This window comes from Camelus dromedarius, chromosome 12 (genome assembly GCF_036321535.1).
Source record: "Camelus dromedarius isolate mCamDro1 chromosome 12, mCamDro1.pat, whole genome shotgun sequence".
NCBI classification, from domain to species: Eukaryota; Metazoa; Chordata; class Mammalia; order Artiodactyla; family Camelidae; genus Camelus; species Camelus dromedarius.
This window is the reverse complement of record NC_087447.1, coordinates 44,551,780-44,566,426: the sequence shown is the minus strand read 5'-3', so window position 1 is coordinate 44,566,426 and position 14,647 is coordinate 44,551,780. Positions and strand designations below refer to the sequence as shown.

Here is a 14,647-nt window from a genome sequence, read left to right as displayed (position 1 = left end):
AACCTAACTGAGCCTTCTTCACCTTTTCTGCCCTCTTTCCTGAGCCAGAGAGGGTTCCTTTCGTTTCTTGTTCTCCCACAAGCTCAGAAGTCCAGGCTAAAGCCATGCTCATTGCAGACTCCTTGAAGTACCCAGACCTCCAGGCCTCAGTCCCCAGTGTGGCCAAAGCCATGGCTCTCATCCACCTTTCGGCTGCCAGCTACCAAGGGCACCTGTGCCCAGAATTGCCACTAGTCACCCCCAAGACTTTCCTGGACTTCTTGGACACTTTTGTGCTGCTGCAGCAACAGTTGACCCTGCAGATAAAGAACAAGGCCCAGCGGTGAGGGCCCTCATTCCCTCCCCCAAACCTCCTCTGCTCCCTCGGGTCCACTCACTGGCACTTTGTATCTCCAGGATCCAGAATGCCCTGGGAAATCTGAGGATGCTGATTGAGCAGCACAATGCCCACAGCAACCTGGTCTTTGCCTTGGAGCAGCAGCTAAAAGGCTCTCGCGAGGTAAGGGGGAGAGGATTATGAGGCATGCACGGCAGGGTCAAAGCAGGTGCCCAAAAGGGGACTTCGGAGGAAGCAACGAGACTGAACCTTAGTTCTGTCTCCCAAGAGTCCCCCTTCCCCCAAGGGGATCTTGTCTCTAATTCCCGCTGCTTCCTCCTTTAGAGCTCAGACTCAAAGTTGCCCCTGGCACAGCGGAGACCAGGCTGCCTCTTCTAACACATGAAATCCAAGTGTCTGCTTCTGGTTGTCCCTGGGACCTTGACTGTGTGAAGTTCAGTCTGCTCCCCAAGCTCTCCATAGATTCCCACTGGGGATGGGGTAGGATTACATCCTCATGGCCACCTCTCACCCTAATCCTCTTCTGCTGGATTCTGTATCACTGCTAGTTGGCACACCTCTTGTAGCTGTCCTCTTTTCCCGTGCCACCGTGTCCCTGCACCTCTTCCTGCCACAAAAGCATCAAATATACAAATATATACACTGTATGTATAAAAATATACACTCTGGTGTACAGTGGGAAAGTGTGAATGGGTGATGGCAGTGGGGGCAATTTACATTAGAACAGAACAAGAAATAGATTTAAATGGCATGTAGACCTCAGCGTCCCGACTTTTCCTCTGTCACCCTCCTCTACAGGGCATTTCCAGTGACAGACTTTTCTCCTCCCATCTCTGCAGAACTGCTCCATAGTGTTATTCAGCCACCCACTTTCCCTTCAGAGCTCCGCAAATACAGTTCTCATGTAGTAAGAGATTTGTACAGCCCAAACCCTAAATCCTATTGTTTTCTTATATGGAGCAATTTTCTTCTTTGTATACACAAACCCGTCAAATCTGGCTGGAACCGGTATCAGGGGAGTCACCACAACTTCTGTAGCCAAACTCTCTTAGTTACAAGTGTTGTCTCAAAATCAAGAGTTTTTTCTTTTGTTTGTTTGTTTTTTAATTTAATTTAATTTATTTTGGGGAGAGATAATTGAGTTTATTTATTTATTAACTGGAAGCACTGGGTATCGAACCCAGGACCTTGTGCATACTGAGCACGCACTCTACCACTGAGCTATATCCTCCCCCCCCCCGCCCTTATCTTTTGTTTTTAATGATAGAAATTCTGAAATAGCATTTTTTTTCCTTCCTGCTAGACAAGACTTTGGTGAAAGTTTGGGGCTAACTACAGCGAAGTAAACTAGTGCTCAATCCACAAACATAACCTGGTTTACCTGCCTGCTGGCTTTCAGGCCTTACAGCTCCCGGTGGCTGCCAGGCCTCTTCCAGGGGCAAGGCTCGCATCGTGTCTACACACATTATTTTACCTGTGTTCTGTGTAAACGGTGTTCCCGGGAGTCCGCACAGTACCGGTGCCCTCCTACCATCCGTCCCCAAGGAATGCTAGCTTAGCTTAAACATCAAAACTTAGTCGACATGCAGACAAATTAAGAAGTTCATAGATGGACAGGAGTCCTTTTCCCCATGTTTTCCAAATTCCAGTTTCTTCTCTTGGGTCCTACCTTTTCCCAAAATGATTAATACCTGAAATTGTTGATCTGGTTTGGAAGTGGTATTATTCTTTGATCCCTGGGTCAGATGTATCAGACCACAACATAAGAAGCTCAAAATCTAGATAAGAGGAGTTTGTAGTCTCAGGGACATTCACTCAACAGCCATAATAGTGTGTATTTCTTTCAGTGTTGCCCACCTGAGGCAATGGTACCGGTGACCAACCACTAGGTCATTTAAGTTAAATCGAGGAGTCATTCTGGACCCCTCCATCTCATTTCCTTCTCATATTCAACTGGTTCATTTATTCATTACTGTAGTCAACAAAAACTAATTGAACTCATTTTTTTGTGCAGGCACTCGTTAATATTTTTGTCTATGCTTGTATCTATGGTTACATTGAGATAGACAGATAGAATCATCGCCACAACTTTCTAAGGCAGCCATCCTTTCTTTCATTTTACAGATGAGAAAACTCAGATCCACAGAGGTTAGGATGAGGATTAAAAGAGGTCTCACATGTAAAGCATTTCAAAGTGCTGGCATATAGCAACAGCCCAATAAATGTTGGCGTCTATTAATATTAGGTTAAATTGCCTCCTAGTAAGAAAGATAAGGCACGGTCCTTGCCTTCGTGGTGCCTAGTTTACTGGAAGATATAGGCTCATCCAGGTAATTACAGAACAGTGTGTTATGACAGAGCAAGTCCAGGGTGCTCTGATACAGCAAGACTTTGCAGAGAAAGCACAGTGCCAGTCTATAGCACGGAGGCATCTGTAGACCATGGTCAGCGCTCAGAAACATTCCTTAAAGATGTAAACGAATGAATGAAGTACATCAAGGTTGATACCTGAAGGTTAGGTAAGATTTGGCATAAAAGAGGGTGGGAAGAATGTTGCAGTGAGACTGAAGTAGTAGCAGGTGCAAAGGCCCCAAGGCAAGGGAATGTGTACCACATTGGAGGAGCTGAAAGTTGGGAATGGCTGGAGAGAAGGGTGCTGGGGGAGGAAAAGGAGATGGGGTTGGAAAGATAAGTAGAGGCCTCTGCGTTACAGAGTTCTTGTAAACCAAATGAAAGAGTGGCGAGTGTTAAGAGACATGACAATGATAATGCTACTTGGCTACTAGAAAACCAGTTAGGCTGCAGCATGAAAAATGGATTAGTAGAGGGGAAGTAAGAGTTAGGAAGCTGAGACACCAGCTAGGAAGCCAGCACTGAGGGTCAGGAGTGAGGGAGCGTGGGCATGAGTGATAGTGTTGGGGATGGGAGTAAGCCTGAGAGACATTCAGAAGGTAGAAAGGCCTTGGAAATGGGTTGGGTTTGGGGGGAATGGAAGAGAGGGAGTCGGGGTAACAGGTTTCTTCCTTGGGAAACATGGGTGTCTTTTGCCACAGTTCTCTGAGAAAAGAGCTCATGAAGAGATGGGTAAGACTGCAAGAGATCTGGGAAGGCACAGCCAATACTGCTACTCAGTTTCTGTACATGTGGAGTCTGATGGGGCCTGTGAGACAATGAAGAGGAGATTCCCACTAAGCAGACAGATATGGGACTGTGGGTCTTGGGAAAGAACCTGGCTAGATACAAAGATTTGGAAGTTGTTAAAATCTAAGTGGTAATCAGAGCTGTGAGATTAGGGAGGGTGCACAAAAGTGTAGGGCGAGAAGAGAAGGGGGCCCTGAAAAACTTGCTGAGAAATATTTAAGGGATGGCAGAGGAAGAGACTGAGAAAGAGCAACCACGGAGTTTGGAGAAAGTCAAAGGAGAACATTGTATCATGCAAGTCAAGGGAGAAAAATGTTTCAAGAGGGTGGAACTGTCTTCTGCGACAAATGCCACTAATGGGTCAATCTGAAGCATAGTGGTTACTGGTTGAGATTGCGTGGGCCTATGCGGTAGATCAGGAGAGCTGCAGGGCTTGATGTGTAACTCACAGTCAAGGACAGTTTCAGAGCTCAGTGTGCATCTGTGTCCTATTGGGAGTTCAGCTTGGCCACCCTGAGTGTCAAGTGAGGAGCACGCCCGAGTCCAAGCCCACAGGGTCTTCCTCCAGGGTCTTCCCACCTGGCCCAGCATCTAGACCTGCAGAGCCTCGACTCTGTTCACAGAGCCTCAGCAGACTGCAGCATCAGTGGGACCAAAGGAAGCTCCTGTATGGGCGGCAGCTGGCAGAGTGTCAGCAGCAGGAGAATCTCATTGAGAAACTGACCAAGCAGCGGGATGCCCTGCGGGCTCAGCACGAGGCTTTCCTGGAGCAGGTGGGCTCTTCCTGCTGCCTGTCTTGCGCTGCTCTGCTCTTGGAGGGGGACAGCCCCTCACAGTATGCCCAGAGGAGAGGGTGGGTCAACTTGTTGTGGAGTCCCCTCGGGGAGGGGGCACAGGTAATAGGACGGCTCGAGGAATGGTCCTGCAGGGGAACCTAAGAGAAGATGATCCCTCCTGGAAATACCTTGAAGAAAGAGGTCATTTGGGGAACTCCCTTCAAGAGCATATCTCTCCTCATTTAGATGGGCAAGGCATTTCTGGGGCCCCTGAGCCAGCTGCAGGTGGCCGACTTTGAGGAGATAAGGAGCTATCGAGCACCACCAGAATCTGTGGTCCAGGTGACTGATGCTCTGTGTGACCTCTTCCACCGCGAAACAGGCTGGGCCAGCGCCAAGCAGCTGTTATGCACTGAGGACTTTTATCAGGTAGGGAATGTGGGGCACAATGGACGAGGAGGGTGGAGGCATAAAGAGGAGACTTGGCAGGAGAAGGCTGTCGGGACAAGGTTCAGAGCATCTATGTCTTCCCTCGCCCCTCTTAACACACACTCTCCCAGGAGCTGGTGGTGTTCCCCAAGGAGAAGATGACAGATTCAGAGATGATAAAGTTAAGCCTAGCTCTGAAGGCTCCGGGCATGAGTGATGCAGCCCTGCGGGCAGTGAGCATACCGGCAGCAAGCCTGGCAGCCTGGCTCTGGGCCGTTCTGTGCTACGGGCTGGCCCAGCGCCGAGGGCTGCCCACGGGCCTGCTGCTGCGGCAGGTGGAGGCCACCCTGGCTCGGGAGCAGGCTCGCCTGGCCCACTATCATTTCCAGGCCCAGGAGATCCTAAAGTATGATTTGTCCCTGTCCAAGAAGCTAGAAGATGCCCAGGCTGCCCACAGGCATGTGGTAGAGAACCTCCATCAGGCTAAGTGTGGCCAGTATCACAAGTGGCCCATAAAGGCTGCACTGCTCACACCCATGGACTCCTGGACTACGGAGCTCCAGGTAACCAGCCCCTCCCAGAGTGCCCACCCCCGATTTCATTTCTGCACCACGGCCCCCACTCTCTGCTTCTCCTTGTCCCACTCTGCCCTCCGTCCCCTTCCTTCCTCCCTCCCTGCCAGACCCTCCAACGGTGCCCTCCCCACTGGCCTGCATACCCTCTGGTCTCTTCCACTCCAGAAGTTGAAGGGGCACTGCACGACTGTGCTCGGAGATGCCCTCTTGTGCTCGGCTGCCGTTGTCTACCTGGGTCCCTTCCCACCAGCGCGGCGCCAGGAGCTGCTAGACAAGTGGCTGGCTCTCTCTAGGGGCTGCCAGGAGACCCTGGGCCCAGATGACGTGGCGCAGGCTCTGAAGCAGACACAGAAATCTGTCGTCATGCCACCAAAGAACCCCCTGCTTTCCACCCGCTCCCCCTTCAGCCTTCTGTCCTTGCTGAGCTCTAAATCCCAGCAGTTCCAGTGGGACCGAGACCTGAAGCCCCAGGCAAAGTCAGCCCGCCTGGCAGGCCTGCTTCTGCGAAGTCACACACACTACTTCAGCTGCCGTTGGCCTCTGCTGCTGGACCCCAGCAACCAGGCCCTCATTTGGCTGAACCCACTGCCTCTGGAAGAGACTAGATGCTCGGCCCCAGGTCCCACCGAGGGCAGAGGTAAAGCTGGGGATGGTAAACACAGTGCTGCTTGGGTGTCTGAGCTGCCCAACGCTCTCAGCCACATGTGGTCTTCCCTTTCATAAGGAAGATGCTACATTTTTGTGGCCAGGGTATTCCAGGTTTCATCAGCCAGCACGATATTAATAAATTAGGGCACATTTACATTTTTTTGGCCCATATTACAATGATTCTGAATCTACATGACTGACCATGATTTTCCACTTCCTTGGTCTGCTCAGCCCTGTTAGAAACTTAGACTACAACTCAGAGCTTTACTACCCAAATTTATCCCATGTTCAGGAATTCTGGGGAACTATTTCTATTGGCTCTGCTTCGCTCAGGGATGCATCTGAGTAGAGCATCCAAAGGAGTGTTTCCTGGGGGAGAGAAAGAAGAGTGTTTATTTCCCAGAAGCTGGGGTTGGGGGTTGCACTGGTAAAAATAATAGACATTATTCAATACAGTAGAAAGTGTATAATAAAGTGGTCTGTACTGTAACATGGGTTCTTTAAGCAGATTCTAGGTCAAATATCTGTCCTTTGCTAGCTGTGTGACCTAAGGCAAAGTATCTCATCTCTCTAAGCCTATTTGCCAACAAAATTAGGGTCTTAATTATACCTATCTCATAAAGTGTTGAATTAAGATATTTCATGTAAACAGAGTTCACACAGTTTGTAATATATACAAGTTCTCAAAAATGTCAGTCATTATTACTACCAATTTATTACTGCTACTATTATTAGAGTCTATCCCTTGGCTGTCCAGCATGACTTTCTGTTGTGCCCATACACCATTACAAAAATGTCCATTATACAACTATCACATGTGTAACTATTAATTAATTTACCCCCTCTCTAATAGGAGACACTGCGAAGAAACATCTAACCTTCAGAACTCTGAGATAATAAGTTTCTGTTGCTTTAAGCCACCATACGTGTATTAAATTGGTTTTTATCCCTTCGAGCATCATGTCAGAGTTGCTCTTAGCCATTTCTGTCCTCTTCATCAGGAAAACAAAAGATCTTCCAGAAGTCTGAATAGCCAAATGTGGTAGGCAGAATTTGGCCCCCATGACCTTTGTCCTCTGGTGTTACTCCCTTAATTATGTTATGTTACATGGCAAGAGAGGCTTTGCAGATGTAATTAAGGTTGCTAATCAGTTGACCTTGAACTAGAGGTATTATCCTGGATTATCTGGGTGGACCCAAAGTAATCACATGTGCCCTTCAAAGAAGGAAGGAAGAAAGAAGGGGCAGTGAGACAGATCTGAAGCACAGAAGGACTCAGTGAGCCATTGTCTGGCTTGAAGATGGAGTGGGCTATAGGGAAAGTGTGAGAGGGGAATGAATTCTGTCAAAAACCAGTAAGCCTGGAAGAGCACCCAAGTCCCAGATGAGCACTGCAGCCCCAGTGATTCAGCCTTGATTTTAGCCCAGTGTGACCCTGAGCAGAATGTCTGGTCAGGCTTCTAACCTACCTGAGAGATAATAAATGGGTGTTGTTTTAGCTGTTAAATTTATGGTAATTTGTTAAGCAATAGGAAATGAATACAGCAAATTGTGGACCTGGAAACCTCCACTTGCCCACTTCTTAAACACTTAATTTTTTAAAAAAATTTTTTCTTTGGGAGTAATTAGGTTTATTTGTTTTTTTAATGGAGGTTGGGGATTGAACCCAGGACCTCGTGCATACTAAGCATGCACACTACCACTGAGCTATACCTTTCCCTTTAAACACTTAATATTTTAAAAAATTCTTAAGATTCTTAAGTGTCTTGACACATAAATATATATATTTATCTTTTACAGCTCCTCAGGAGAGGAGACACAGGAGAAGGGGGCTGCAAATGGCTGTTGGTCAGCCAACCACCTATGTCCACAGCACTGCCCATGACTTGGCTAATGCCACAGTTTATGGCCTTTCTCTTACAGGTTACTACTTCCAGGCATGGATCTCTATGCTACGATGACTCTTGTAGTTGTTAGTGACAGAATTAGCTTAGGCAAAACGAGCAGTGCACTGACTCTTCTAACTAACCCTTGCTTGGTGCTTGCTGGGTGCCTGCTGAGTGCTTTCTCTTCTTCTTTCAAGTCATCGTCCCAGTAACCGTATGAGGCTGGACTCACTAACGTCAACTCCATTTTGCAGCTGAGGAACTTGAGTCATAGTGAGCTTAAGCAACTTTCCTAAGGTGTCTTCTCATGGACCTTTCTTCATGAGCTGAGGCCTTGGGTGAACGGGATTCCCCAGAAGCCTGAGTCCCCCATCCTGAGAAGAGATCCTCTTCTTTCTTCCACAGGGAAGGGCTTCAAGAGAAATCAAGGAAAAGAGCCTAAGGAGGAGGACACGGAAGAGGAAGATGTTGATAGCGATGAAGAGTGTGAAAAGACAAAAGAGCAGGAGGCAGAGGAAAGGGGAAATGAGGAGGAGCAAGAGGAGAAAGAACAGGAGGAGGATGAGGAGGAGGAGGAGACAGAGAGGCAGGAACCTGTGACTCAGGCCCCGCCCCCTCCCCACCTCCACATCTTCTCCGGCTCTGACCCAGAGCTGGGGCCTCAGCTCCGGGAGGCAGCTGCCAGTGGTAAGAGCTGGCCCCCTCCCCCCAGCATGTCCCTGTGGCCCCACAGACCTCTCACATCCCAGTGTGACCTCAGCTCCCACCTTCGCTCCCTAACTCTGTGGAAGAGCCTTGAGGGAACCCACCTCTCAGTCAGCGGGGAGCTGGACGGAGCCAGATTTTGTCATGGGGGGCTGAGGGGCCCAGGTGCTGGCATGGTGGTAGGGTGTCTGTGCCTCCGCCTCGCAGGCCAGCCTGTGCTGCTGACCAACATGGAACTGGGCCTCGAGTGCCCAGAACTGCAATGGCTACTGCAGCGGGAACAGCTGAGCCCGCCCCAGGTGCAGCCTGGCTTCTGTCTCTACCTGAGCACTGCCCTCCGCCTCAGTGCTCTGGAGAAAGGTGAGGCCCGGCGGGTAAGTTGCCAGCACACCTTTGTGGACACACGAGGGCCCTACTAGCTTCACTCATTCTGGCCCAGAGAGGGAGCAGGACCCTAGCGGGGAGCCACCCTCCCTGTGCCCCCCACCCCTGGCTGTGCCAAGGGGAGGGGCTCAGTGTGTCCCATGTGACTTCAAGTGCTAGGCTGTGAACTGCTGAAGGGGCTGAATGTGCTGGATCTGGGCATGAACATGGAAATCCTGGAAGAAGAAATGCTGCATGAAATCTTGTGTGTAGAGTGTCCCGAGCTCGAGAGCCACTGGCAGGACCTAAAGATCAGATTCCTGGACACCTGGGAAGCCGTGGAGGCTGCTGAGGTGCGTGGGGGTCCAGTCTACAGGTTGGGATCAGCTTTGTAGGGGCCAAGGTGTGGGGGTGGAGATGAGTGTCACTGACCGGGGACTTGTGGGAAAGAGCTGGACCTGTGCCACCAGAGCCTGTTTGCAGGAGCGGCTGCTGACGATGCTCCTGCTCCAGAACTCGAAGCATCAGAAGCCAGCCAAGTTCCTGCGGGGCATAGTGAGGGCCCAGGCAGGCCTGTGTCAGCTGCGTGTCCACTGCGAGGAACTAGAGGAACTGAGGCTGCAGGAGGCGGCATCGTGCGCACCCTATCGACGCGTGGTCTGGCACGGAATGGCCATTGTAAAGGCTCTTAGCCCACTACAGAACCTGCTGCCGCTTTTCTGTGTGAGTCCAGAGAACTGTTTGGCAGCCACCAGACGGGCTCTGAATAGCATGAAGCGTGAGATTCATCACAGGGAGGAACTACCCTGCCACCTGCTGCAGCTGAAAAGACAGCTGACCCGCCAGCTTCTGGGCAGTGCTGTTGCTACACTGGGCCTGACCCAAGTACCCCTGGTGGGTGCCTTGGGTGCCTTGGCTGTGCTGCGAATGGCAAGGAAGGCACCAGAGCTGGAGAGGCTGGCGCTTTGGCCTGGACTGGCAGCCTCTCCCAGCACAGACCACAGAAAGTTAGTCTCAGGCGTGGCTCGACCGGCCTGGCTAGGGCCGAGAGCCTGGCATGAATGTGGGGTGTTAGAGCTGCTGCCCCCATTTGCTGGGCTGTGTGCGTCCCTGGCAGGCCACTCTAGTGTTTGGCAGGCTTATCTGTCACTGCCATCCACAGTGCTAGGGCCTGCGCCGGGACCTGGGACTGACCCACTCAGCCTCCTCCAGAAGCTGATCCTGTGGCGTGTGCTGCGACCTGAGTGCCTGGCCAGTGCCCTGGCAGCCTTCACCACCAGCATCCTGGGCCGGCCCCTGGATGAAAACCTGGGTACCTCCACCATACCCTTTGAACAGAGTCAGGCTACTCAGCCCGTGCTGATCTTGCTGCCACCACCTGGTCACCCCACTGCCTCCTTGCATCCCCTGACTGTCATCCAGAAACTGGCTGCCAAACATGAGCAGGTCTGCACCCAGCCTCTCAGCCACAGAGCAACCGAACTCCTACGGGCTGGGATGGGGTGTGGGGCCCCCCTCCCAGCGTTCTCATGGATCTTTCTGGATTACTCAGGGACTTTTGAGGTCATCTGTGGAGTTACTCTGGGTCCCTTGGGTCACCCTGGGATCACTTTGATTTACTCTGCCATCTTGCTGTTTGTCCCCAGGGGCAGAAGCATCTGGAGGTGATAGCTCTGGGCTCTGAAGCCTGGGACCCGGTCTCAGCTGTGGTGGGCACTCTCCGCCAGGCTATGCATAAAGGGCACTGGCTGGTGCTGGAGAACTGTCATCTGATGCCTCACTGGCCGAAAGAGCTGCTACAGCCCTTGCTGGGGCTGTTGGATGGAGCCAAGGGTGGGTTTGTTGCCTACAGATGGCTTCTAGGACCCTGTCCAACACCTGGTCCTGAGCTTGAACTCAGGTCCCATGGCCCTTCTCCTGGCCCCCTTGTATTTGACTCCTGACCCCCTAGGTTTGTGTCTGACCCTTTACCCGGTGACTGATCTCAGCCCTATGTCTGACCCCTAGTGGTCTCGGACCTGGAGTTAGAACTGCCTTTAGCTCAACAAGTGAGCAGGAACGTGGCCACTGTCCACCGAGATTTCCGTCTTTGGCTTATTGTGTCTGCAGAGGCTGTTGCTTCCTTACCAGGTGAGGAGCTTCCCCCACAGGCTCTCAGATTAGAGCAGGGGAGGGCAACTGTACTGTGCTGACTCTGCACTCTCCCTCCTCCCCAGCCATACTGACTCAGCACTCCATGCCTGTTTTCTGGGACCAGTCCCTGGAGTTGGGCCACGTCTTGGTGGACAGCGTGGAGCTAGCCCAGCAAGGACTCAGTGTGCAACCCCCAGCCAGGGTGCTGCCTCTGCTCCTCCTACATGGCCTCCTGCTACACCGGCAGCTCTATGGAATGAAGCTGCAGGCCCACAGGGGGCGCTGGTGAGGGACCCCACCCATCTGGCTCTGTCAGTCACTCAGCAAACACTGAATATTTTTCACACTCTGGGATTCATCTCTGGGGAGCTCCAAAATGTGAGGGCAAGGCAAGGGTAAGTCAAGGAAGGCTTCTCCAAGGGCTTTAGGATCTCCCTCTGAAGTGAGTCTTAACAGCAGAGGCAGATCAGGTGGTGATGGGGCCCTTCAGAGCAGAAGGAAGTAAGCTCAGCAGGAGGGAGAAGACATCAGTGTAGCTGAGGTAGACATGCTGGCTGTTGAGTAGGCACCATGGCAAGGCACCTTATTGGATCCTGAGGACAGTGGGAAGCACTGAAGGATTTTAAGTAGAAGAAACATGATCCTCTTGTTTGGAAAGATCAAGCTGGCTGCAGTGTGGAGAGTGGACCAGACAAGGCAGGCCTGGAGGCAAGCAAAACAGTTTTAGGAGGCTCTGGTCTTCTTGAGGAACGAGATGGTGGTAGCGGTGGTAGGGACTCATGTAGTCACAGTGCAGGGAGAGAGTATATATGGGGTGAGGCAGAGGGAGGAGTCAAGGATGGCTCCCAGGCTTCTGCCTTGGACAACTGGCTGGTGTGGGGTGGGGAAGATGATTTCAGTTGAAAGGAAGTTGTATTTGAGGTGCCAATTGGTGATGACTGGTAAGCCCTCGTGGGTCTGGAGCTCAGGAGAGGTTTGGGCTGGAGAGAAAGATGTTTTAAGTCCTCAGCATATAAATGGTTTTGAGGCCCTACTTCCTGCTCCCTGCCCCCAGGAGTCAAGTGACCCTGACTCAGGCCCTTCAGATCCAAGACCAGCTGTGGGCCAGCCTTAGCAATCCCAGGGCCGCCATGCAGGAGCTGGCCGGTGAGACTCCTTCTGTCCCCCATGTAGTCATCAGCCCCCCAGGGAGAGCCTGGAAAAGGGTAGGGGTGGGAGCACAGAGATGGGGACATAACTTACAACTTTGGTTTGGGAGTTGGTGGAAACTGGAGGGACTGGAACTGAGGGGCTCTGACCTCATCCTCAGCCTCGGTCTTCTATGGGGGTCCAGTGGGAGACAACAAGGACAGGGAGGCCCTGACTAGCCTGACGCAAGCCTGCCTGGGCCCCAGCAGTGGGAACTGGGCCCAACCACACACACCCCAGCAGCTGCTGGCCACTCTGATGCCCAGTCCAGGTAAGCTCCAGTCAAGTATCTGTGCTGGGGGTGGGAGAGGGGCAGCATAGTTATATGCCACCTCACTGAAGGGCATATGAACAGAGGTATCAATAAAGGTGTAGAAGGGTACAGTAATCACAGTTACCGAATGATGGCTTAAAGTGTCAGGGAAAGGCCTACTCCCTTGGCAAGGTGAGGAGAGGCCATCTTGTCTCTCACCCCTCCCCTCCACCCCCAAGAACTAGGGGAGTTGGATGCAATGGAAGAATGCAAGGCTCAGATGCACCTACTACCCACACTGCCTGAACCCCGGATCTGCGGACTGAGTGCTGGCTCCCAGACCTGGCTGTGGCGACGCCAGAGTCGCGCTCTCCTGAGCGCGCTGCAGCGGAGTTCACCCACATGGGTTCCAGCGGCCTGCGGAGGCTCCCGGCGCGCTGAAAGGCGGCTGCGGCAACGCCTAGTGCAAGCCAAGCGGAGGCTGGAGTCACTGCAGGCTCTGCTGACCGAGACCATTTGCCAAGATGAGTCTGGCGCCGGGTGGGTGGAGCTGGGGCTGAGTGCGCGACGGCCTCTGGAGGGCTTCCTCAAGGCGGAGGTGCTGGAAGTGAGCCAGCTGGTGGGCGCGCTGCAACGGGACCTCGATTGCCTGTTGCAGCAGCTGAAGGGCGCGCCCCCGTGCGCCTCCCGGCGCTGCGCGGAGGTGGCTCACGCTCTCTGGGCTGGCCGCCTACCCCGGCCTTGGCGACCCCATGCGCCTGCCGGGCCGCAGCCGCCCTGGCAATGGTTGCGACAGTTGTCGCGTCGTGGGCAGCTGTTGGTTCGCTACCTGGGTGTGGGAACCCAAGTACCAGAGCGCATCTTTCACCTATCAGCCTTTTGCCACCCGCGCCGCCTGCTGCTGTCACTGCGTTGGGAGGCTGCCTTTGCTGTGGTCGCCCTGACGAATTTCCCTGGTTGTCAAGGCTCTAGCTCCAGTCAGCTCCCCGACAGACGTCAGGAGCTGAGCAGCCCTCTGCACCTCCAGGTACCTTCGTGTTGCCCCTTCGTTTCCAATTCTGCCCTTCAAATCCCTGATTAAGTCCCTGATTACACCCTGCAGTTACCCACATTGCCTCTTCTTGGTTTTGCCCCTTCATCGCCCCATCTCCTTCTTTGATCCAGCTCCACGACCCCTCAGCTTCCTAGCCTTGCCTGACCAGTTTCTGGCACCTCTAGGTGGTGAACGTCCCCAATCCCACAGTACCAGAGACGGGGCTGCTGCTGATTGGGCTACAGCTCCGGAATGCCGAGTGGGACCCACTTGCAGGGGCCTTGCAGGACAGTTCCTCCCGTCAGCCCAGCCCTCTGCCTCCCGTCAGCGTCAGCATCAGTGCCCAGGCCTTGGGGGCCAACGACCTGCCCCCAGCAGGCCTGGCTGTGTATTCCTGTCCTGTGTACATGGAAGGGCCCCTTGGCACCACCAGGCTGCACAGCAGGAAGATCCTGATGCACCTGCCCCTGCCCACGAAGCTCAGCCCTGCCACCTGCGTCCAACGGAGGGTCCACGTGTGCAGCCCACCCCTGACCTGAATCCTCAGCCAAAATAAAGGTGGAGTGATTTGATGACAGATTTCTGAGACTTAGAAGGAATGTAGGGTGTGTGCACACCAAGAATGTGACACAGAGGGGAGAGCACAGTGTGCACAACAGAGAGAGGTATGTTCACACTGAATGGAGGAGGGTGTGTGCCTGGCAGCTAGGGAGAGGAGAGTGTGGGTACACTGGGGACATGGCCAGGTATCAGTCATGTATCCAAGGGGCTAGGCAGATCTGGTGATGGCTAACACACACGGTCCTGAGTCCTTGCCCAGCTCTTGACTGTGCTCTCAGCACTTGTGCTAAACCCACAAGAGACATTTTTAAAGGGAGAACATTAGAACTCCCAGATAATTTCTTCTGGCACTTAGTGGTATTGTTGGGAATGCCCCAGTCCTGCCCTACCAGCCATCGCCTTCCCTGGGATGGAATCTCTGAGTGAGTCACACACACACACACACACACACACACACACACACACAAAACAAAACAAAAACAAAGTAAGACACAAGGTCCTGTGTTCATTCAGTGATGATTTATGAGCACTCCTCTGGACCAGGTGCTCGTCCAGGCACTGATGAGGTGGTTCTAATGCCAAGAGATGAACAATAAATAAAATGCCAACATATAAATGA

At 52.5% G+C, this 14,647-nt stretch overlaps 1 protein-coding gene across 1 annotated transcript in view; it reads left to right on the top strand.

Moving 5' to 3' along the window:
* The window catches only part of DNHD1 (dynein heavy chain domain 1), a 70,532-nt gene extending 55,885 nt beyond the window's left edge, over positions 1–14,647 (top strand). Inside the window, 17 exon segments of the mRNA XM_064492618.1 lie at positions 118–322; positions 397–499; positions 4,102–4,251; positions 4,501–4,683; positions 4,815–5,246; positions 5,424–5,895; positions 8,198–8,479; positions 8,705–8,857; positions 9,035–9,213; positions 9,344–10,306; positions 10,507–10,693; positions 10,868–10,990; positions 11,077–11,278; positions 12,048–12,139; positions 12,303–12,452; positions 12,674–13,461; positions 13,653–14,647. Coding sequence (XP_064348688.1) covers positions 118–322; positions 397–499; positions 4,102–4,251; positions 4,501–4,683; positions 4,815–5,246; positions 5,424–5,895; positions 8,198–8,479; positions 8,705–8,857; positions 9,035–9,213; positions 9,344–10,306; positions 10,507–10,693; positions 10,868–10,990; positions 11,077–11,278; positions 12,048–12,139; positions 12,303–12,452; positions 12,674–13,461; positions 13,653–14,006 — 5,018 coding nt within the window. The 3' untranslated portion in view covers positions 14,007–14,647.